At 48.9% G+C, this 24,128-nt stretch overlaps 1 protein-coding gene across 2 annotated transcripts in view; it reads right to left on the minus strand.

Moving 5' to 3' along the window:
* The window catches only part of Bicd2 (BICD cargo adaptor 2), a 45,779-nt gene that overhangs the window by 8,886 nt on the left and 12,765 nt on the right, over positions 1-24,128 (minus strand). For both annotated transcript variants that reach the window (XM_021180117.3, XM_021180118.3), the window contains exons 2-4: positions 8,873-9,085; positions 3,388-3,540; positions 468-929 (exon numbers count right to left, since the gene is read on the minus strand). In XM_021180117.3, coding sequence (XP_021035776.1) covers positions 468-929; positions 3,388-3,540; positions 8,873-9,085 — 828 coding nt within the window. The remainder of the gene's footprint in view (positions 1-467; positions 930-3,387; positions 3,541-8,872; positions 9,086-24,128) is intronic.

Consider the following 24,128-nt stretch of genomic DNA (forward strand, 5'->3'; position numbering starts at 1 on the left):
GAGGTCACTAAACATGTGTTGGGGTTGGGGCGGAGCTGGGCTTCATGTGTGGAACTCTGGGTCCAGTGCATGCTGGCAGGGTCCCTAAGTGTCCCAGCTCTCCACCACTTCCCTTTCTCATGTTGTGGAGAACACTCATTTATAGATCAACAGTAAACTTTCAGATATGATGATGTATGGCCCTGCAAAGACACTAGCTGTGGTCTGTAGGTAGGAGTTACACGAGGGACAGGTCACCTCACCCATACATGATTTGGGTAGCAAAGGGAGCAACATGGGTACCAAGGTACTAAACCTTGCACAGTAATCAGGAACCTACTCCTCTGGGACACTACTCTTTACCAGTAAGAATTTCATGTATGGTATGAGGAAGTTAAAGGCAGCCACATGTCACAAAAGCACAGCTTACAGTGTTGCGGAAGGCATGGGGAGAGGGAGGGATGGGGCATGAGGCTCTGCCCGCTCACCTGCACCAGCTGCTGTTTCAGCTTCTGGATCTCAGATATGTGGAGCTCACTGAGCAGGTCGGAGACGAGGCTGGGGGAGGGTGGAGCCAGGCCATCTTTCCTGGGTGTGGATGTCTTGTTGTCCAAGGATGATTTGACCAAGCCACTGTGCTCAAAGCCATTGACCAGGGCTTCGGCATCATTGTTGGGCTCTGTGGTGACAGCATCATCACTGAACTTGAGGCCGTCTAAGGAGACCTGCAGGTGGCTGGTATAGAAGGAATCGTTGATGCTCATGTAGTGCGACAACTCCTTGCGCAGGTTGTTCTTCTGCTCCCGCTCTGTCTTCAGCGTCTCCAGCGCCTCCTCCAACTGCCGTTCAGAGATCTCCTTAAGCCGGATGGCATCCTCTAGCTGGCTGTTGAGGTACTCTGTCTCCTCCTCCAGGCGCTTGATTTCATGCTTGAGGCCCTCAAACTCCACCTAGGGAAGAATGCAAGCACTCCCACATCAGGGCAGTACAGAGGCTCCACTCAGGTTGGTAAATAAGGACAACGTCAGGACACCACCTCCCCCCAGCACAAAGAGCAAGGACACATGGAATGAAATGCTACTCTGCAGAGGGCAGTGGCTACAGCTAAGGCCACTTCCAGCATGGAGCAAGACAGGTGCTAGGAGGGGGTGTCTAGAGCACTAGAAGCAGTAGAAACTTCCAGCCCCACTGCCAGGACCAGTGTGCCTGGAGTGTGCACATGGAACCTGCAATGCCACGGCTAAGGACTCACCATGGAGGCTGCCAAATTCCTATTATGTTTCTGAGAATTAGCACCAGTAGGTACTGATTCTCTAACAGTACTCAGGAACATTAACAGCTAACCAAATCTCTCTTTATTAAATGTGTGTACATCTGCGTGTGTGTGCGCGGTGTGTGTGTGCACGGTGGAGGCTCTCTCCTCCCACTTCATGTGTATGAGTCCTGGGAGCTGAGCTCAAGTCACGAGACTTGCACTATAATCGCCTTTACCCACTGAGCCACTTCACCAGCCATAACCAGGTATTTTAAGGCACATAAAATAGACTCTTTGCTGTGTGCTATGACCACTATTTTGAATTATATTTCCAAATAAGTAAACTGGATGTTCCCCCCAGGCTGAACGCCTCAGCATGAGCCCTCACGATGCAGGCCTAGGAGAGCTAGACGGAGAGTGGGAAGGCCTAACTGGTCTTGTTAATGCGACATGATTTAGGAGTGGACACAGAACGAGTAAATGGAAGTTGATGCTTAATGTGTGGCTCAGGGTTTGTGGGCATATATGAAAACCTCTTACTGTAACAGTAAGAAAGTAATGAATGAATCTCTCTGGATTTGGGGTAGGGAGGAAAACCTGGTACACTATTTATTGTAAGTGTGCCCACATTCCAGTGCCCTGAATGGGGCACAGGAACCTCCCATGGGGAATGACTCCACTCAGGGCGGGGTCTCCTTGAGGTTCAGTTTTTCTTCTCCCCAGTGGCCCCTCATGCTTATGAGCTACAGGCTAGAGCTGTGAGCCCTGCTCCTGTGGTTATCCAGCTCCAGAGTCCATCCCTTGACTGCTGTGCAAGCACGGAAGCTTCTACCCTGACACACGGGCTTCTTCCTGCATGGGATAAATGCCAGGTCCCTGACGGTGACAGTGACGGTGAGGCCTCTGTAGTGAGATGATCAGCTGTTAGAGGCTCTAACCAAAGCAAGCACAGTACCCATGGCATTTGGGGTAGAGTCTAGGATTTCCTGAGAAGAAAGAAGTTCCCTGCTGCCTACAGATCTTAGGGCATCTCTGAACATGGGGTGCATGTTCAGGCACTGTGTGGTTCTAAGCCTTACCCATCCAGGAGGACTCCCTAATCCCTGCCACAGGCAGAGGGTACATCCTCCATCCCTACAACAGGCAGAGCCATGGCAGTATTTCAGGCTTCATGGTCAGTCTCTGGGGGTCTTAGTACAGCCGGTTCATCTATCTGAGTTTCCCCCATACCTTGGTGATGTGGAACACTGTCCTCCAGGCATGACATGGCCCTTGCTGTCTCGAAATCAGAGCAGCCATGATTACCCAGCTCGGAGACCCTCACAAGATCAGGCCTATACACATGCTCTCATAGAAGGAAGGGTAAAGTGCATTAGACGCTCACCCAAGATTCTAGCCACTCCCTCCCTCCTGTCCCTTGTCCCCTGTCCCCTAAACCTGCCCAAGCTATCTCAGTGTCTGCTAAAGTAGACAGGAAACAAAAGGCTAAATGAAGAGAGAACCCCATCTAGCAACTGTTAGAGGTCATCACCCATGCCAAGACGCAAGGGTTTTAGTGATGTAGCTATTCTGGAATCACCCATGCCCCTGTAACTCCTCCCCCATGCCTGTGATCCCTCCCCCATGTCCCTGTAACCCTTCACCTCCATCCCTGTAACCCCTCCCCCATGCCCTGTGACTCCTCCCCCATGCTCCTGTAACCCCCTCCCCCATGCCCGTGACCCCTCACCCATGCCCCTATAACCCTTCACCTATGCCCCTGTGAGTAACCCTTTACCCATGCCCCTGCCAGTAACCCTTCACCCATATTCCTAAGATTTCTCCTCAATCATGCTCCTGTAAGTAAGCTCAATATTATCACTGGTTCGCCAAGGCAGATTTTCTGGTATGCCATCAGTACCTATCTCTGCTAAGCAGAAACAGACTCCCAGGAAGAGTCATGCTACTCTTGGCCTGGGAACTTGTCATACTAAAGTCATAGGCCTTGTTTCATGCTCTTATAGTGCTAGATGCTGTGAGCTTTGATTCCCCTGTCTCCACTGTGGAGGTCCCACTGGTCCTGGCCACAGGTATGTGGACCGAGGCAGAGAAGGGGAAGGTGGGTGGGTGAAAGGACTAAGATGCCCAGAGGTGACACTACTCCAGAGACTCGCCTGGTTCTGCCTGAGCACAGACACTTGTTTCTGCAGGCTGATGTTCTCCTCCTCCAGCTCTGAGTAGTCCTGAAGTAGACGGGCCTCCCGGAACTTGTACTCCTTGATGTCATCCCGCAGGCGACCACGCTGGATCTCCACATTCTGGTTGATCTGCAGGGGCAGAGAAAAATGCTGTGTGGTTACTTCTATAGCTCTAAAGCTAGCCCTAGCACATGTGGCTTCCAAGTATCACAGGGGGCTCAGCACAGCAAGGTACGCTGTGAGCCCTTTGGGCAACTATATGGCTGTCTGGAGGAGAGAAGCCCAGGGCAGCAGGGTTTGTGCAGAGCAGCAGACATCCACGGTCTGATCTCTTCCACTTCTCTCAGGTGTGGAACTTCAGGCAAGTGACCCAACCTGCTCTCACCGTGCTGAGCTCTGCAGGCTCCAGGTTTTCACCTAACTGAAGCAGTGTGGGAGAACAAGGAGGCGGGGTTTGTGGTATACAGCGGAACAAGGAGGTGGGGTTAGCTAATCTAGGTAGGAGCGGTCTGAGGGGAGCATTCTTCAGGCCATAAACATCAGGCCGAGTGTTCTCTGCACACGGTCAGCAGTCACTGTGGACTAGAGGAAGACGTTGCCATCCCTCTAAGCCTCACTGGGAAGGCTCTACCATTCTCCTGGACCTGAGCAAGGCACTGGTGTCTCTAACATGGTCCTGCCCCGTCACACAATACACTTCACTCAGGACTTCGCCCACGCCCTAACTCTGCCCCCTTTGCTCCATCTGGAAGATGAGGCCATCTGAGTGGTAACCTGTTAAGTGGGGTCAACACTGGGGCTCATTTGCATATGTCTACACCAGAGAACAAAGCACGCAGAACCCTGCACATCAGTGTTCCCAGTGTTCCAGGTGAACGAGACCCAAGTATCCACTGGCAAATGAATGAATAAACAAAGCATGGTCTGTCTCTGCAATGCAGGGTTATTCCGCCACATTATGGAATGACGTCTTGACACTTGCTACAACACGAATGAGCATAAAGGCATTCTGCTTAGTCAATGAAGCCAGCAAAGAGACTATGCACCCTATGATTCCACTTGTAAGAAAGATCCAGAACAGGAAAGTAGACTAGTGGGGCTAAAGAGGGGTTGGAGAGTACTGGAATGATGAAACACTCTAACATTAACTGAAAGGCAGGGACAGCGTCTTGCCCGGCACAGAATACAAGGCCCTGGGTTCCATCCTCAGCACCACAAAAAGAAAAACAGCTGCAGGATGGCACACACTCCTGTGACCATGTAGATGCTGAGGGCAGTGCTAGGGATGACAGAGCAGTGGGGCTGGAACTGTTGCTCAGGGTTCTGGAGCAAGTGTGTTGTTGGTCTGGGGAGGCCATCCAAGCATTAGGAACAGGGATGAGAAGCAAGTATGGAGCACACTTTTAAGTGAGTTGTACAGGATGTGGACCATCTCAATAAAGCTGCTGGAAGCTGGTTTCCGTCTCCACGTCATATGTGAGGAGTTGGGAAGACCGTCACAGAGAGAGGCTAGTGCAGGGTCAAAGGAGCACAACCAACCCCAGGCCGTGGACCTCTCACCCTGCACTGCCTGCACTGAAGACAGGACTCAGGAGCCTCGGCCCTACACACAGAGTCACAGCATCCTCCACTGTCCTTGCTATCCGATACGTTGTAGTTGTTCAGAGGATTCCTGACCTCTGTTCACCAGATGCAGACCGCTTTCATACTGTGATAAATGAAGATGTTTTCCACACACCAATGGTCCCTAAAGAACCCCCATATCCTCCATGCTTGTTTCTAACCCCTGTTCCCAATGCTTGGATGGCCTCCCCAGGCCAACAGCACACCTGCTCCAGATCTCTGGAAGCAGCCCAGGCCCACAGCTCTGTCCCCCCAGCATCTACAGGAATTGCTCCTGATCACATCTGTATGTTCTTCTGAAGGCCATATTGCCTCATAAGATGTCGTGCAGGGGGAAACACAAAACAGTAGTGTTGGATCAGTGAAACAAAATAACATATAAATGGAGAAGAGAAAGAAGAAGAGGGAGAGGAGGAGGGAGGAGGGGGAGGAGGAAGAAGAGGAGAGAGAGGAGCAGCACCACTGCCACTACAGCCACAGCTGCAGCATCAATACTGCCATGTAGTGGTGCACATCATTAGCTCTCCCAGAGGTCTTGAGTTCAATTCCCAGCATCCACATGGTGGCTCACAGCCATCTGTAATGGGATCTGATACCCTCTTCTGGTGTGTCTGAAGACAGCAACAGTGTACCCACATACATGAAATAAATATTAAAGAAAGAAAGAAAGAAAGAAAGAAAGAAAGAAAGAAAGAAAGAAAGAAAGAACTCAAACATGTACAAAGTGGGTCCATGTGGCCACAGCCCTCAGGGCAAGGTCCAAGGCCACCATTACCCCAGGGCTTATGTGGTAGCAATTAGAGTCCTAGAAGGCAGTGGTAAGATGCACAGTGGTAGTTTCTACATGGCTATGTGACTGAAGACAGAGGCAGAAGGCCAGGATAGGAGCATGAGAGCACCAGGTCCAGAGCCACACGGGAGTGTTATATCCCTACAGCAGAGCCCACACGCTGTGTGAGTCCTCAGTGCCTCTGTAAACCTGACCCTCCTGAGGCTCTCTAGAACTTCCACTCTTCTGCCACTGCTAGACCCAGATCCAGGAAAGAATTTCCCTTTGGTGGAGTGTATGGGCCTGCATGGACTGTGGATGGGTGTCCTTGTGGAAAGACAGGCAAAGAGAAATGTGCACACATACTTAAGTCATGTGCTGGCAAGGTAACATCACGTGACAGGTTAAATGCACCTTCTCTGCTGACAGTACAGAACTCAAACATACACTTTCTTTCTATGGAGACTGCTTCCAACCCAAGCCACCAGGCTTAGCAGAGAGGCTCAGCTGGCCTGCTGCCTGCCACCTCCGCCCATCACATGCACAGCTCCTGAGAGTTCCGGCAGGCTCCAACTAGCCACAGGGGTTTAGTTTTCCCTCAGAAAAGCATCTCCTCCCAGGGCGAGTGTCTGATGTCAGCCCAGAGTGCAAGGTACAGGCTCTGCTCTGTGCAGATGACCAGCCCAGATGCAAGTAGTGGGCATATGGACTCGGAGGCCAAGCATCTGAGGTCCTAGCCACCTGCTCTCCTTTACCTGGACCCCCTAACCTCAAGTTGCTCACCAGCATGAGGGGTGTGACAACCATCTGGCTCAAGAGGCCTCTGTGTTAGGGGACTGTCAGTCTTTTTTCTGGTCTCTTGAGCTCCCAACCCTTCCCACACAGGATACTTGTCCACTCATCACCAAGGGGAACATTCTTATCCTGTACTGGGACTAATGGGCCTCCAGACATCCATCTGAGAAACAGTGTCATGTCTGCAACAAGCCATTCCTTGAATGCCCATCCACCTACCAGGAATAAAGCCAAAAAAACAAAAACTGACTGAGGTGTCTACTATTGGCCCTTCACACAGCACAGAGATCACAATCAGGACCCTAAAATGGTTCTACCACATAAGCCTCAGTTTCTTCATGTGACAGTACACTGAGAGAGTCATTAGGAGGACAGGGTCTAAGACATTCAAACCATTTGACACAGGTAAGGTTGCCTGGTGCTGTAAAGTTAACTCTGGCTTTAGCTGTCAGTCCAGCAGAGCACAGGCCAAGAGAGTGTGCTGTAGTCAAGCCTCTGCAGGCCCAAGGACTCTGACCCAGGGGCCATCAATAACAGGGAGTAGTCACTTCCTCTGGTGTGGGGTCCTTGAGGTCTTGAGCTCAGTCTCAATAGGGGGTGGGGGAAAGGCAGCTTCCACTCTTGGAGCCCAGCACATGATCTCATTTCCTCCCACAAGTGTGGCTCTGGTGAGGGTGGAGGAGGGGCTGTCACTGAGGAAGAGAAGCAGTCCCAGTGACAATCCATCTGTCTGCTCCTCCTTCCTGAAAGGCCAGTGCAGGACTGTCTCCCACATTCAGCCCCTAGGCAACCTAGAAGGCAGGATGGCCGTTCAGGGCTGGAAATGAGGTCAATGAATTGAAGCCAGGCCCGTCTGGGGTGGGGGAGAGATTCCTGTTGTTCCTGTTTATGCTTTAGGAGGAAATCCTGAGTCTCCTGCACACCCTTAGCCGCCTTTGCTTAAGTGTCCCCTTCTCTGTCTCCAGGTCTGTGGAGGGTCCCCCCAGCCCAGCCACAGGCAGCCTTCAGCCTTCGCCATCTGCACACCTGTCTAGGGTAGAGGTTCTGTTCTCACACCATTCTTAGGTCTGGCTTATGTTCTGCTGTGGTCTCCTGGTTTAGCATGACTGTCCCCTCACTGTCTGGCACTGGCCCACAGCTGGATTTGGTCTTGCTGACCTGTGTTAACATGACTGTCCCCTCACTGTCTGACACTGGCCCACAGCTGGATTTGGTCTTGCTGACCCGTGTTAACATGACTGTCCCCCCACTGTCTGGCACTGGCCCACAGCTGGATTTGGTCTTGCTGACCCGTGTTAACATGACTGTCCCCCCACGGTCTGGCACTGGACAACAGCTGGATTTGGTCTTGCTGACCCGTGTTAACATGACTGTCCCCCCACTGTCTGGCACTGGCCCACAGCTGGATTTGGTCTTGCTGACCTATGGAGATTCCTTATGACCTCTCCTACTACCTTTCTCCTAACAGCCTCTCCCATTTTCCCTCTTGTGACTTCCTGCTTGGGAGGCAGTTACCTCCAGGGCCCTGTCCTGCACAGCACACCCTGCTGGCCTGTGTTCAGCTGACTTTCTCGTGAGAACATAAGCTGCAGAGGGTAGGCTTCCACAACTAGGAAGGGGCGCAGAGAGCTTGGAAGGTGTGCAGTGAGGGAACGCAGGGTCCTCTACAAAGGGCTTCAGAGACTGAAGACAAGGCTCTGTCTAGGTCTCTAGAGCAAGTGAGAGGTAAAGCCAGTGTTATCCCAAGCCTGAAGGATCCCGAGGCTAACCCTAAGGCCATGACAGGGAGACCTCAGCCAGGATTCTAGCTCACACGGAGACTCTCAGGAATGGGTCCTCAACCTCCCTGCTCAGAGTTCCACAGATTCCTCTCTGTGACTCTTGGCTGATTTCTGTGTCTGTGGCTACCAAATCACAAGTTGGGCCATTCATTATTCTGGCTGCATTACTCTACCTTGATATTCCTCCTTGCATATGGTGTGGCCTACCATTCACCATTCATGCATAGCCAAGTTCTGTGAGACAAAAACCAAACAGACAAAAAACCCAAAACCGCTCTTCAAGCAAACAGTCAACCAATGGCAAGGCATGCTGTGGACACCGGGCCTGGCCCCAGGAAAGATGGACCACCATGCTGGTCAGGGCCTGCTCAGAGGACTCATGACACCGCTGAGATGGGCACAGTGCAGGCACAGAGACCACAGGAGCAAGATGCAGCCTCAAGGAGCCCACAGGAACCCTGTCACAGTGGCAGATGTCATGCCAGGCACTTACCTCTTTTAGCTCCTGGGCCACAGACGTGAGGCGCTCATTCTCAGACTGGGTGTTGGTGAGGACATTGCGCAGCTGTTTCAGCTCTGTCTGCAGCTCCAGCACCTTCCGCACGTAGTACTGCTCCTTGGAGGCCGACTCCTGGATCAGGCTCTCCTCCCGGCTCTCACCGTCAGCAGCCACCTTCTTGTGGTTTGTATGTGCCTGGCCAAATGCCTGCATGGAGAGGTAAGATATTCATGAGATGGGTGTCCTGGGGCTGCAGAGCAATGAAGACCCAAGACCACAAGGAACACAAAGGCCCTTGACCTGAGAAGCAGCTCTATGTTGTGCATGTGTTAAAAACACACACTGCGGTGCTCATGCCAGGCACGTGCTTCTCCACAGTGAAAACACAGTAGTCTCAGGGACATGATGTGGTGTGACAGGAAGGAATGTGAAAGGCATAAGGCTGCAAACATACATGGAACTCTCTGTAAAGAACTAACTTTGAGGCCTGATGGTGTATACCAGCTGGAAAGTATACTCTGAGCTTAGACATCCCCAGAACACACCCAAGATAAATTCCAGATTTTAAAATTAAGGCTAAAATTGGGAGGTGTGCTAGCCAGAGGCACAAGGGTAAGGAGCTGACCCATCCTGCTACCTGATGTCAAATCATCATTTGTTCTGGGACAAACTGGGGCTGGGCAACCAGTGCCCCCAGCCCTAAGGACAGGGCACAGTAACAATTAGCTAAAGTGGCTACCTCAGGGTGTGTAGAGACGCATGTACCTGCATGTTTCAGACACTAGTGAGGAGCAAGTGTGTCAGGCCCTGGGATGAAGGAAGAAAACCTATCAAGTAGGAGCAACTAGCAAAAAGTTCTGGCCTCACCCACCACAACATGACAGTCATATCGAGGTCAGCAGCTATGCTGTATCCAGACCCTGGGACCCTGGCAGCCTATCATATGTCCTCAGAGGGCTGTGCCACCTCCTGGGCCTTCCTTTCTTGATTCTTTGTAGAACCCGTGGCTCATGACAGAAAACAGTATTAAGAGAAGAGCTACTGAAGAACAAGAAAATGATGGCTTTAACTAGTTTTAAAAGAAAAAGAGAATTTTTTTCATTACTTTACAAATCTAGGAATTCAGACCAAGAAAACAATGAGCAAAACATACAAAGCCACATTGTACAGGGATATTGCTGAGCTGAGAAGTTTCTAATACTAACACATGTAAATGCAGAAAGCAATTTCTTTTCATCCTGTCAGGGAACTGGCAGAAGGGAGCAGATCTGGTCTAGGCAATATGCTGTGTCCAGAGAGACTGTGGGAAGGCCTCACAATGGGCCAGAGGACAACACAGTCCAATTGCACCAGGGCTGGCACTGGCGTATATGTGGAGGGGTAACCTAGGGCTCACAGTGCAACACTCCTGCATCAGACCGTGGATCTCCAAGTTACCCATGAGGTGGCAGGTCCTGCCCATTTGCTTTCAGTCCCCAACACTGTATCCACTCTGCATAAATCAAAGCAGCTCAGCTTTGTGATTTCTGGTCTGTTTGCCTTTACTCTGATCAAGCCACAAATTGCTACCTACACAGCACCTGGCCCATGCTGCCTGTCCACCATAAGACATACAAAGGAAACCAAACCCCCAGCTGGGCCCAACTAAGAACTCTGGGACTCCAGCACCTGTGGCTCCTTGGGACACACCCGTCAACTCAGGAGTTGGGACAAGGACACCTCAGAAGTTTTCCCCAAAGTGTGATGGCTAAGCACTATGACACAATATTCAAGCCTAGGCTTGCCAACCTGGGTGCTGACTTCCTCCGCCCAAGCTATCAGCCTGGGGCCCAGGAACATGTCCTGGGCAGCTTTTCAAATATAACATGCTGTGATGGAGACATCTACCTCCAACTGAGACGACACAGTCACTGGGACAGACTCTACTTCCTGTGAGTGGGAAACTAAAACCTGCAAAGAACAGGAACAGTATGATGGTATGGGCTGGTGAGGCAGATCAGCATGTAAAAGTATCTGCCATCAGGCCTTATAGCCAAAGTATACACTCAAGACCCAATGTAGGAAAGAACTGACTCCCAAAAGCTGTCCTATGACTTCCACATGTGCATTCGGGCATATGAATGCCAGGCATACAAACACGCAAATGGTTTTAAATATGATAACATAACAGGCATTGGTCTGTGGTACTGGGGAAATTGACAGCCTTCATGCCTTCAGAGGAACTTTGGGGCATGGTATACAACAGGACTGAGGCAGATGGCAGGGCCTGTGGAATAAGACTACAGGCAGGGCAGTGAGGGCAGCCAGAACTAAGAACCAGATGAATCTTCACTGAGGACGGTCAGGGCAGGGTTAAGGAAGCCATGGGAAAGTTCAGCAGAGGAGAGCAGGACCAAGCCCTAACATGAAGTCTGAAAGCAAGTTTGTTCCCACCACCAAGAAGGACCACCGATTCACAGGCTCAGAGAGAGCATGTCTGGGGCCTGGCAGAATCAGCCTGGATTACACGCTGCTCTAGCAGAGCAGCAAAAAGTGTAAAGACAGACCATGAAAGGATTAATCCAGTTCCGAGCCACTACACCCTAGAACAAAGCTCGGAGCACGTTCAGGAAAACAAACACATCCAGCTGCCAACAGGTAAGTTCCATGGTGAAGACCCAAGGCAGAACTGTTCATTAGCAGACAGCACACAGTCCTGAGCAGAAGGGTGGACAGCTGAGACTTGGGGACCAGAACCCAGTCCCTCAATCAGAAGCACAGAGCCAACAGAGGACACAAAAGAGCCCAGTAGCACTTCTGCAGAGGGAAAGCAGGGGCCAACTGCGGACACACTGCATCAGAAAGGATTAACCAACTCTGAAAGGCAGCCAAAATGAGGGCCCAAATAAAAAAGCAAAATAATAAAATAATAAAATAAAGCAAAGCCTAATAAACCCGAGAGCACAACCATGGAGTGTGTACCAAGTTTAAGGAGCCTATATGTCACCTCTTCACAATGCCAAAGTTCCAGCAGCTTTTCACAGAGAATGATCAGTTCATTCTAAAGGCCATAGACAGTTTAAAGGACCTGGAACAGACTAAATGACTTTGAAAGAGCAGGACTACCACAACCAGGAGGAACTTTACTGCTTAGAGACAGACCAGCTGACTTGATAAAAGCTCTGTGGGAAAGACAGCCTTAAACCCACAGCACACATGCAAGTAGCTCACACACACACACACACACACACACACACACACACACAGAGAGAGAGAGAAAGAGAGAGAGAGAGAGAGAGAGAGAGAGAGAGAGAGAGAGAGAGAGAGAGAGAGAGAGAACCTTAGAGCTGAGCATGGTAGCCAACGAGGAACACATGTAATCCTGGCTACTCAGGAGACCGAAGCAGGACTTGAGAAGAGCTGGGATAATGGAGAAGATCCCATCTTGGCAGGAAAACAACCACAGGGGGCTGGGTGGTTACAGCGCTGGCCATGTAAGAAAAAGGCTACAGTTTTAAATTCCCAAAGCTGCATAACCACTAGGTGTGATAGTGTATGCACCTGTAATCCCAGCTCTCCATTGTTTTAAAATACAGGGCCTGAGAAATGGTTCTACAGGCAAAAAGCATTTGCCATTCAAGCCTATTAACCTGGATTCAGCCCTCAGATACCATATAAATAAGGCTGCAATGAGAATCAATTCTACAAAGCTGTCCTCTAATATGCTGTAACATGTGCACATGCACACACACAGATAATTTTTTATAAAAAACTAAATATGGTAATTCATATAATGAAGTACTACACCCAACAAAAAAGAACGAACACATGTTTACATGAAAACTTCTACTGAACACCCCAATGCATGAAGCTCACTGAAGTTGTCTAAGGCAATTGCGTGAATGTTCCTGAAGTGCTACACCCCTCACCTGCAAAGTGTGAACCTACAAGACACAGTCCATCCCTGTGGCCACCAAGCCCAGCTCACAGGCTATGTATGAGGCTGGGGGTCAGAGAGGTGGAGAGACCTATTGGGGCACACTTCTTCTGACCTTTTCAGACGCCACTGCATCCAATCCTATACAACCTTTCAACTCCATCTTAAATCCTGCAATACCCAGGATCATCTTCCCATTCTATTGGTTGTAGGCTCCCTTCTGTCCTCCCTTGAAAAAAATGCTCTCTGGAAAGGTGTTCCTGACCTACAGGTTGGTGGGGGACAGCTGTGGTTGTGTTTGTAGATTTCCCTGGCTCATCCCTCAGGCCTCCCAGGTGGCACCACAGAAGATGGGAGCCTTTGCCACCCTGGTATCAAGAACCAGGCCCTGAACAGCAGATATAGCCTCTAACCTGCTCCTTCTACAAGCTGCCTCAAGGAAAGAAGAGGACAAGGAAGCAGCCTAGCTCTCCTCCAGTCTTGACCACAGAATGGTAGATGCTGTGTTTTGAGGAGGAGCAATGCTCTGGTGATGTACTCAACACAGGCTCCTGACCTACCTCCTGCCTACTGCTCTCAAGTTGCCCAGGTTCAGCAAGACCCAACAGGGCCAGGAAAGCTGGAGCATGAGGTCATGGCCAGCCAGGCGCCTACAAGAGGAACACGGCCCATGTTTGCTTCTGGCCAACACATAGCCCCCTGGGATGCTGGCTTCAAGGTCAGCCACACCCATGTAGCTATGGTGCAATCCTCTGTGCCTACAAGGAACCAGGCCAATCATGACTTCAGCAGCTGGATCATCCTTAGCTAGGATGGGAGAAGAGAAGCTCTGGGTAGGAAGAGAAATCATAGCAGCCCTAAGGGGCAAATTTCAAAACCAAGTGTGGTGTGCCTCAGGTGCTCAGCATGAGCAATGGCATGGGGGGCTAAGAGTTAGGGGTGAGGAAGACAAAAAGCCCGGTCAGGAAGGGCAGCTGAAACTATACCCCTGGAAGGAGGCTGGGGCAGGTGAGGCAGCAAGGGACAGCCATGGCATTGAGCAGGCATTGAGCCAAGGGACAGTCTATGACGAGGGCTCAATGCCTGCTATCCACAGAATCTACCAGATGACTGCAGCCATAAAACAGGAATGCCCTAAGCATTAGACCATTTCATGGTGCCATGGGGTAGGGTTGGGGGTGGGGCTGCACAAGCACCTACTTCGCACACAAAAACTGAGGCAGAACAGAGCTTAGTGCTTTACCACAGGTGCTTGGTCTGATTGCATTGTAGGATGGTGTAACGCTGAGGGAGTTGCTGATGGGACAGGGCTTGGGGGTCACATCTAAAACATGTGTCTTTATCCCTCCACTCCTGAAAGCCAGACAGCATAGCAAGGGAGAACAGACCCTGGGTACATGTGGGAGCACTCAAACCTACCTGTGCCCACCACTACCATCTCAGGAAGGACAAAGAACATCATTTGCTGCTCAGTTGATCTACCTCTGAAATATGCTACAACACTGCAAACTGGGGACCATGTTGGGCACAGATTAGTGTCCCTCAGCTTCCTCACCTATAACCTGGGTTAATGATGCCTCCAGCCTGAGGCCATACCTGAGTTAAGAATACCTTTTAGTCTAAGCTTGCTGCTGAGAGGATTTAGAATCAAGAGTTCCCTCATCAGAGATGAAGCAGCCTCTCTGTCCCTTGAGCCCCACTCAGTCCTCAATAACAGAAGCCTTCAAACACAAATTCAGGGAATCATTCTGCCTTTCCTGGTGGCCCAAATGGAAACATAATGTCTGACTCAAGACAAAGAACTCAGGACCACTGCCTGCACGCTGAGTGCTCCCGGGCTCCCAATCCCAAGGATACAGAATGAGGGCAGCACAGTGCAGGCCAGGAGTCAGACCAGCCCACGACAGATGCTCAGGTTCTCAACACAGAGGACAGAAGCTGAGAGTCAGTGTGAGGAGCAGCAGAGATATGGCCTGGCAGGCACGTCCTATGATTTTAAAAACATAAGGATCTCTGTGGCCCTTACTATGGCATGCCTCCAGAAGTTTCAAGACACTGAAGACCATCTAATGGGCTGGTACCAATAAAATTTTATTGCAACATCAAGTTGTTTCCCAAAGAAAGGGTTTGCTGAAACCCAAACTAGGCAGCAGTCCCATCCTCCCATGGCCAGGACACCTGCAAAGTTTCCCACTGTCACCTGGGTGTACCAACAACCCTGACCAGCTCTGAAGCATTCCTTCCCATGATTTGTTGTAGAAAATCTAAGTTTATCCAGGCAAGGATACATCCCCAATCCTGTGCTTGGTACAGAGTGGGAAACAGGCAGCTGGTCAGAACTTTGTGAGTACTCCTTGCTAAGACTGTTTGAAAACTAGGCTACAAGGCTAATTCCCAAGGCTGGGTGTGAGGATGTCCAGCCCTGTGCTGAGAGAACATGAGTACCAAGCCAAGGTTATCCACGACCAGCCTACTAATGAAAAGGATGAGAACTTAGAGGATCAGCCCGAACGAATTAGTGCCTACTCCTCTTCAGTTTTCCTCACACTTGGTCAGGTTCTATGGAACCCACAAGGTTCCTGCTCTACAGTCACCCAGAAGGGCAGCTTGGCTCCCTGCCAATGCCTACTGATCTTTTCTTCACCAACAAAGGAAAGCCCCAACTACTCACCACTATCCAGAGAGTAATGTGGACTTCTCACTGTGAGAGCTACTCATCTGTGCAAGCAGTACAGACTGACCCTTCAAACAGAACACACGGAGGGCCTGAGAAGAGGTGTAACCAGAACTGAACTCAAGCCCTCTCCCCTGACACACACTATCCACGGGGGCCTGGGTCCCTGGAGAAGGCCTACGCTAACAAGTCAGGGAAGAGTCCTCCAGGCTGGGCTATCCCACAGAATTCTTACTAAACCAGTTTGATCATATGATGCAGCAGGCACAATGCTTGACAACCCAGAGGAGCCGGCCTCTACAATCTAATGAGACAAGGCTTGTTCCAGGAAGCAGACTCCACAACAAAGCCATGATCCTCCAACCCTTTGTCTGGGCTGATCCAGCACCGCCTACCCACAGACTGTAGGTTCCACACTTGTCCCAAAAGGGCCACCACGCCTGCATCGGGCTAGGCTTGGAATCCCAGGAATCCCTAAACTGGACCAGCTGCCCATCCTGGCACGCCTGCTGGGCAGGGCCCCTTCTACCACCTGCTGAAATGGGGGTGCTGTTTGGTTCTTGGTGAGGGCTACAAAAGCAAAGAAGGTATGCCTCTCATCTGCCCCCACCCCACTCGGAACGAATGGGGACACAAGGGCAGTCCCACCACAGCACCCGTCGATTTAGGCTTGTTAAACATGCCTACAGGCTGGCACATGCATTCTATCAACCTTTACTAAAGGCATTTACCATGCCTGGCCTCTCATGGGTACCAACGGTGAAACCTGTACAGTGTCGGGATCCCTAGGGCACAGCTAGTCAAAGACACTGACAGACTGAAGGATTCATCATCCACTCACATATACAAGCCAGTGGGCTACTACAAAGAGGAATCCAATGTCTTAAACACCTGGAGAAGAGCTGAGGTGGACAGGAAAAAAACCACATGGGCCTGAGAAGTGCCATTAGGATTGGCCTGTGAGCCTTGCTCCATCCTGTGCGGCTCTATGTGGCTGCTCAGAGTCATGAATTACCAGGATTCCACAGGACACCAAATGGCATCAAATCTTATTAAATTCAAGATGGTGCTCTGGATATTAAGCTGACAGAAATGCAAGCTCAACACCGTTCATTTAGAGCTAAAGAACTTACAGCATTAAAAGATTAAATCTATAATCAACAGTTGATTAAACCTCTGTTGACTGGAAGAGGCTAGTATACACCATGTAAAATTGTCAAGTAGATAGATGGACCATCATGGACCTCTCCAGCAGGACAGACAAAATCTTCTTCCCAAACAGCCGTTTGTAAGGAAAAGTATCTGAAAGAGTGATAAATGGTGTAAGAGTGATCTGAAATAGGAAGACACTGCTAGCACGTTTGTGTGCTGCAGAACAAAATACAGTTTTCATGTTTTTTATAAATCTAAAACGTCTGAAAAATGAATGCACCAGAAAACTGACTACATCAGCATGTGCCCAAACATACAAAAATTGAAAAATAATCTCTTAATTAGTCTGTACTAGAAAAGGCATACAGGACCAAACAACAGGAAACAGTAAATAAAAAATAGAAACATCTTATCAACACTCAGAATGGCTGGCTGTCCAGCAGGACTGTGCAGGGGAAGGGCTGCCACTAAAAATAAACACTAATGATAAAAAGAGCTGCTCCCTGACTCTGAACAAAGTAGCAAGCCAAAGCCTCACCCGGCAGAGATGGACACAGAAAACAAAACACAAAGCAACCATGTTAGCTTAGTGTTAAAGACTACTTAGTCTGACAAATGTGCAACCCAAACTCAGGAGCTGATCACTGACTGGTCAGTGACAACTGCAGCCACTTGAGAGTTGAGTTCCCACATACATGGCTCCACCTCCCTTCCTTAGGTAAGCCACACAGCAGGACTTGGGCCCAGGAGTCGGACTCCCTGGGCTCCACTCAAATGGGCACTGACAGGATTGTAGCAGATCTTCCCTTCCAAATAGCAGGTGCTCAGTAACCAATCCCACGCTGATCACAGAAGTCACAACTCAGCAAACCCAATGCACAGAGTCTGCTTTATGAACTATTCAGTCCCAGAAGAACATGCCCTGAACTCAAATGTGGGATAAGCAGAGTGTGAATTCAGTGTGTGCTAAGAAACAAGACAGGCCAAGAAGCTACACGTCAGAAGGTGGAGTATTGACTGCCATGCATAAACTAATTACCTAAAGGAATTGAAAAAGGGATTACCCCGAATGAATTAAAAGATAAATAAATTTTTAAAAATCGTCAAAGTAGATTGTACAGTTAGGAATACATAATTTTAAAAATTACACGTATAACCTTTACCTCAAAGTACACACTCCACAGATGCCAGTTTGAGTCAAAATGACCCTTATTCAGTAAAAATTATAAACACGGTAACAAGGAAGGCCAAGGATTAGTAAAGGAAGGTTATCTCGCAATATCATGCAGAGTTCTTCTCATATAGGCACCACAGGTACAGCGCCTTGGATCCTTTGATGATTTCTTAAGACTGTGAAGAAATTTATCTAGAAAATTCTGCAACCAAAATCTCCCTGTCCATTAATTATTTTTTATTTGTTTTTGTTTTATGGAGTCAGGGTGTCCTGTATCCCAGACTGGCTTTGCAGGACTCTGGATTTCCTGATCCTCCTGTTTCCACCTCCTGGCTCCTGGGTGCTACACACTGATCCTGATTGATGTGGAACTGAAGATGGAACTAGGGTTTTGTGCACTAGAGAAGCATTCTACCAACTGGGCTACAACCTCAGGAGCCACACGGGCCACACATTGTAAAGATATGGCCCATCTATAAACACCCATCTTTTGGATTCAGTGAGACTGAACCCAATGATTTTTTTGGGTGCATTTACAGTTAGTTGTATGACAACTATCATTAACTTTACACTAACACCCCTCTTCAGGAAAAAACACTGTTCCCATCAGCTATAACTCTCCAGCTCCACTTTCCCAGAGTCAGACAATCAAAAAAATCTATTTTCTGTTCCTATAAATTTGTCTGTTTCTGGACATTTCATGTAATTCATACACTATTTGTCTTAGTGGTTTTTTTTCACCCTGTACAACATTTTTTTTCTGGTCTATGCATCTTATAAGCTTTAATCAGTCCTCTATTTTTTAAAAAAAGTTTTAAAGATTTATTTAGTTTATGTATATGAATACAGTGTAGCTACCTTCAGATGCACCAGAAGAGGGCATCAGATTACATTAAGGATGGTTGTGAGCCACCATGTGGTTGCTGGGAATTGAACTCTGGACCTCAGGAAGAGCAGTCAGTGCTCTTACCCACTGAGCCATCTCTCCAGCCTTCAGTCCTCTATTTCTAAGGCTGTATATTAGTCTATGGCACAGTCAGACCACATGTTTATCCACTGATCATGTGATGAACATATGTGTTATTTTTCCTTTGAGGCTATTAAGAATAACAGTACTAGCTGGGCAGTGGTGGCACCCGGCTTCAGGTGGATCTCTGAATTTGAGGCCAGCCTGGTCTACAAACCAGGACAGCCAGGGCTACAGAGAGAGACCCTGTCTTAAAAAACAAAGAAAAAAAAAAAAACAGTATTGTGATCCTGCATTTAAATACTGTGATCCTCCATTTAAAAGTCTTGGAAGAATTTTTGGTTTTGTTAGTTTAAGGTCTTTGCTTTTCAATATTTTGAGCCAGGGTCTATGTAGCCTGAACTCACTACACAGCCCAGGCTGGTTTTGAATTTGTAACTCTGCTGCCACTGTCTCTTTAGTGCAGGAATCACAGGCATGTGTCACCATCCCAGGCCTTCGCCTATCCATTTTTGTGTGGATGTATATTTTTAAGTCTCTTGGGTATCTGTCATGGTTTGTGATCTGCCCCCATAGGGTCATGTGTTTCAGTGAGATGTCCCTAGCTATCTGATGCTGTCTGGGGAGGCTGTGGAACTGCTAGAAGGTGGCACTAACTGAAAGAAGATCACTGTGGGCTAGGGCTTGGTTATTATTCAACTGCTTTAGGTCAGAGATTGCTCTGCTTCTCCTCAGTCTTCTACACCGTACCCAGCTGAGCTCCAAGCCCCTGCCACCAAGGTGAAGCCACAGCTGCCAGCCCTTCCTGCCATGATGGACTGTAGTTCCTGGACCATGAGCCGAAAAAATAAATCCCCCTCCCCTAAACTGTTCAGTCCCACATGCCACCAGGGAAAGGGAGAAAAGGAACTAACACATGCCTGGAAAGGGGCTGCTAGGTCATACTGCAGTCCCAGGGCAGCTGGGTTACCCACTGTACAGTCTACCTGCAGAGAAGCACTTCTAGTCTGTCCACAGATACGTTGCATTTATTGTCCAGCTATGGCAACTACCGCACCGCCGTGGTGAGTATGTGGTCTCTTCATTTTATTGTTAGTAAGAATAGTGTCTACCAATGTGCAGGGCCCCTAAGGTACCTTACTGCACTCAACCCTACCTCAAGGTTCTCAGAACTCATGTTCGGGAGGAAGACACCCAGGTTCCCAGAGGTCAAGGCTGTGGCAGGGCAGAGGCACAACTAGATCAGAGCTGTCCCTCCCCCAACTGCTGTCTCCTTCTGTCTCCCTGTGTCAGAGCTGCTGCCTGGTGGGAGAGGATGCACACCTTGCTTCTTAAGAACAGAGGTCTAACAGCTCCTTACAGTCTTCAGTGGTCAGAACCATGAGAACCATACGTGGAGAAGGCTCACAGCCCTGCAAAGGGCGACTGTACCAACCAGAATGGCTGTATTTAAAGCCAACAGGAATGAGGAGAGGTGCTCTGCACATTGCTGTGCTGTCTGGTGGGCTTCCCACCACTGCCCAGCTATTCCACACAGAAGAAATGGGCATCTGCCATCCACCTAAGCATTCTAAAGCCCCATGATGAAAGTGTCCTAAGTGTGCTCTATTTGGTATCAGACACTGAGTGAGGAAGGGATGCTACACCCACAGGCAATCACCAAGCAACAAGGAGTGGGAACCTCAGGCACCACAATGAGGATCAACTTTACAAAGTAATGCAGTGAACACGCCCGAATCAGGCAATATGTGGCTCCATGGGAAACAGCACAACTGAGCAGAACAGCTGCCCATGGTGTCGACAACTCATGAAGACCCAGCAAGCAACCCCGGAGGCTGACCACACATGCCTTCTTACTTTCTCACTGGCTGCACTCACTGTGATGAATCACAGAGCCATACAATTGCAATCTGGGTACTTTCTGTAACTCTTACAAGGCATTGAAAGCTCACTTTAACTTTAAAAACTAATACAAGGGCTAGGAGTGAAGAGATGCCTTGGGGTTAAAAACCCTGGCTGCTCTTGAGGAGGACTGGGTTCAGTTCCCAGCACCCACGTGACAACTAAAAACCACCTGTGACTGTAGTTACAGAGGATCTGGTATTCTCTTCTGGTCTCAGCAGGCACTGCACACACGTGTACATACCTACACATATATACAAAAGTAAAAATAAATTCTTAAAAAGTCTTTTCAAACTATCACGGATAAAGCTTTAAGGTAAACAGAAAGTCAACTATGTTTCAATAAAGATAACCTGAGCCAGTGAGATGCTCAGTGAGTAAGGGCACCAGCCACCAAACCTGATGGCCTGAGTTTGATCATGACTGAAGAGCACAGAGTCCCAACTTGTCCTCCAGCCTCCATACATGTGCACATACTTGTGTGTGTTCCTGTGAGCATCCATACATATATACATACATGTAAAGAGAATTTTAAGAACAACTCAACAACAGGGACAAGATATCTAAGGTGTTGCTAGAACACACACCTGGCACACTAGAGCATAGAGCTGTGGCCATTCTGACTCCTGGATATAAAAACAAAGGGAGCCAACACATACATGCATCTGATTGTCTGCTCACTATGGAATTACACTTCAAAGGTTAATAAAATGCCAAGCCAAATGTACCTAAAGTCTGAATCCACTCCATGGAGTTCAGTTACCAGTGATTACTGAAACAATGGCACCACAGACAAGATGAAAGACCTCATTTCCATAAATGTACTTTCAACAAAAATCTGATATAAGAACACAGACCTAGCTAGGCAAAGTGGTGCAGGGCTTTAATCCCAGCACTTGGGAAGCAGAGACAGGTAGATCTCTTGAGAGCCTGGAGCCAATCTGGTGGATATAAAAGTTCTAGGCCAGCCATAGCGAACAGTGAGACTATCCTAAAAACAGCACAGAATCAGGCATGGTGGTGCACACCTATAATCCTAGCACTTGGAAGGCAGGGCAGAAGGGTTTCTAGTTCAAGGCCACCCAATGAAGGACCCTCATCTCAAAAAGAACAGACTAGACAGGTAATGGTACCCCCCCAAAAAAAAAGATGGAGTGCAGGTTTACAGTATATAACGTACACTAACACACACCATAGACAGATGCACAGACAGCTCAGAGTATCAGCAGAAAGAATCTCAGGGAGAACCCCATGTAGAACCAGATGGGGGCATGGACTCAAATATAGAGCTACTGACTATTCCATCTGGTAATGACCTGGATCCAAGACAGGAAGGCCTGAGCCTGTGGGAATGTCCAAGGCAGCAAGAGACACGGGCGGACACAACAGCACGGTGGGAGGCGGGGCTCTCTAGACACATCAGGAACAGACTCTCAGGCGTCTTGATTGGATTTGTTATGTTGGAGGTGTTCCCTCCCAACCTCCAGTCACATCCATGCCACCAGTCTTGGACTGCTATATATGAAGACAACTCAGGCTATAAGCACAGGCTTGTTCCAGCTCTGATGAAGGCTCAGAAGACAATGACAACAGCTGTTAAAAGGTAAGCAAGAATGGTCCCAAAGAAGAAAATTGATGATTTCCAGGGTCACTTGCCTTCAGTTTACCCTGACAGAAGCTTGCTAGCTTCTCACAGGAATATTATTTCCTTCTGGAACTAAGAAAACAACGCTGAGAACACGTGTCTCCAAACAAGTTTCCCCAAGAGAGTCTGACAGAAAGAGCAAAAAGTCTGAGCCTCATGAGCCAGAAGCCACAGAGGCTACCCGACGCTTGCTTGTTTCACAGAATCATCTGGGGAATAGGAAACATCCACTCCCAGAGAAGGCACACCTGCTCTATGGCGTGGTGAGGCCTGGATCCTGGGAAGCTTGGACTTAGCAGCATGAAGTCCTATTTCAGATGAAGCAAAGCACGTCGTCCCAAGTCTCACCCTACTTTCCACAGAAAATCAGTTCCCTCTTGACACCTAGCCCTGCTTCCTTAGACACAGGGTAAGCGGCAACAAAGCAGGAAGTGAAGGCACCTCCTCACTGGCAGCCTGTCCATGCAGTGTGGAGGGGAAAGGAGCTATAGTATCCCCCTAAGGAAGATGGGCACATGCAAACATCACCGAGAAGCCTCGTGCCTGGTCCACACGGGCTGCTGCTCACTCCCAACTTGCAGCACCAAGAGGGCTGAGAGGAACCACACTTTGAGTGGTCCTCTAGTCACTGCAGCAGAGCAGAAGGTACTAGGTGTGGACCTTCATGAGAGTAAGCTGTAGTTACTGTGTGTACCAGAGAACTAGGGTGGAGAGATGGCTTCATGAATGTACCGCTCTCACAAGGAACCTGGGTTCTGTGCCTAGCACCCATTTGAAGCAGCTCACAGCTGTATTTAACTCCAGCTCTAGAGGATCCAACACCCTCTTTTGGCCTCCATGGGTACCTACGGTTACATGCACATAGCCAAGCACAGCGCGCGCGCGCATACACACATACACACACACACACACACACACACACAAAAGCACTCGCACATTTTTTTTTTTAAATAGTGTTTCTCTGTGTAGCCCTGGCAGTCCGGGAATAGATCTGCCTGCCTCTGCCTCCAGAGTGTTGGAATTAAAGGCATACGCCACCATTGCCCAGCTAGATACACATAATTTTAAAATAAAATATTTTTAAATGTTTATTTATTGGATGTATATGGGTGCTTTGTCTATATGTATGTCTGTGTATCACATGTGTACCTGGTGACCTCAGAGGCCAGAAAAGGGTATCAGATCCCCTGGAACTAAAGTTACAAACTGCTGGGAGTTTCTATGTAGATGAATTAGAACTGGAAATGCAACCACTGCTCTTAACCACTATCTCTTCAGTACCAACAAAATAAACCTTCATAGACTGAAACTATAGCAGCCCTCTATAGAAGAGACATCCTTTGGGGTCAAAAGAAGCCCTAAAAATACAGCCTGGTTTAAAACAGAACTCAGTGTTTGGAGAGATGGCTCAGAGGTTGAGAGCATGGATGGCTCTTCTAGAGGTCTTGAGTTCAATTCCCAGCAACCACATGGTGGCTCATAACCATGCCTCTACTGGGCTGCAGGCATACATGCAGGCAGAATGCTGTATACATAATAAAATAGAGCTTAAAAAAAAAAAAAAGCAAAAACACAAAAACAGAACTCAGTTCTCCCCTCACAGTGATTCACACTAATCCCGACAGTGAGCAGCAGACTCTCCTTGCAGCCTCTAAGGAAGGCCCACCAGGCTCCCATACGAAGAAAGAGCTTTCTGGACGGCTGGAAAGAGCCCTGTGTCTTCCCACTGCAGGAAGCAAGGCAGGAGCATCCCAACCATATATGGTGAGGTAGGGCAATCTGCCTGGTGTACTCCAATGGCAAGTAAGCTGTGCCTCCTC

This window comes from Mus caroli, unplaced genomic scaffold (genome assembly GCF_978045245.1).
Source record: "Mus caroli unplaced genomic scaffold, Mus_caroli_1 scaffold_15, whole genome shotgun sequence".
NCBI classification, from domain to species: domain Eukaryota; kingdom Metazoa; phylum Chordata; class Mammalia; order Rodentia; family Muridae; genus Mus; species Mus caroli.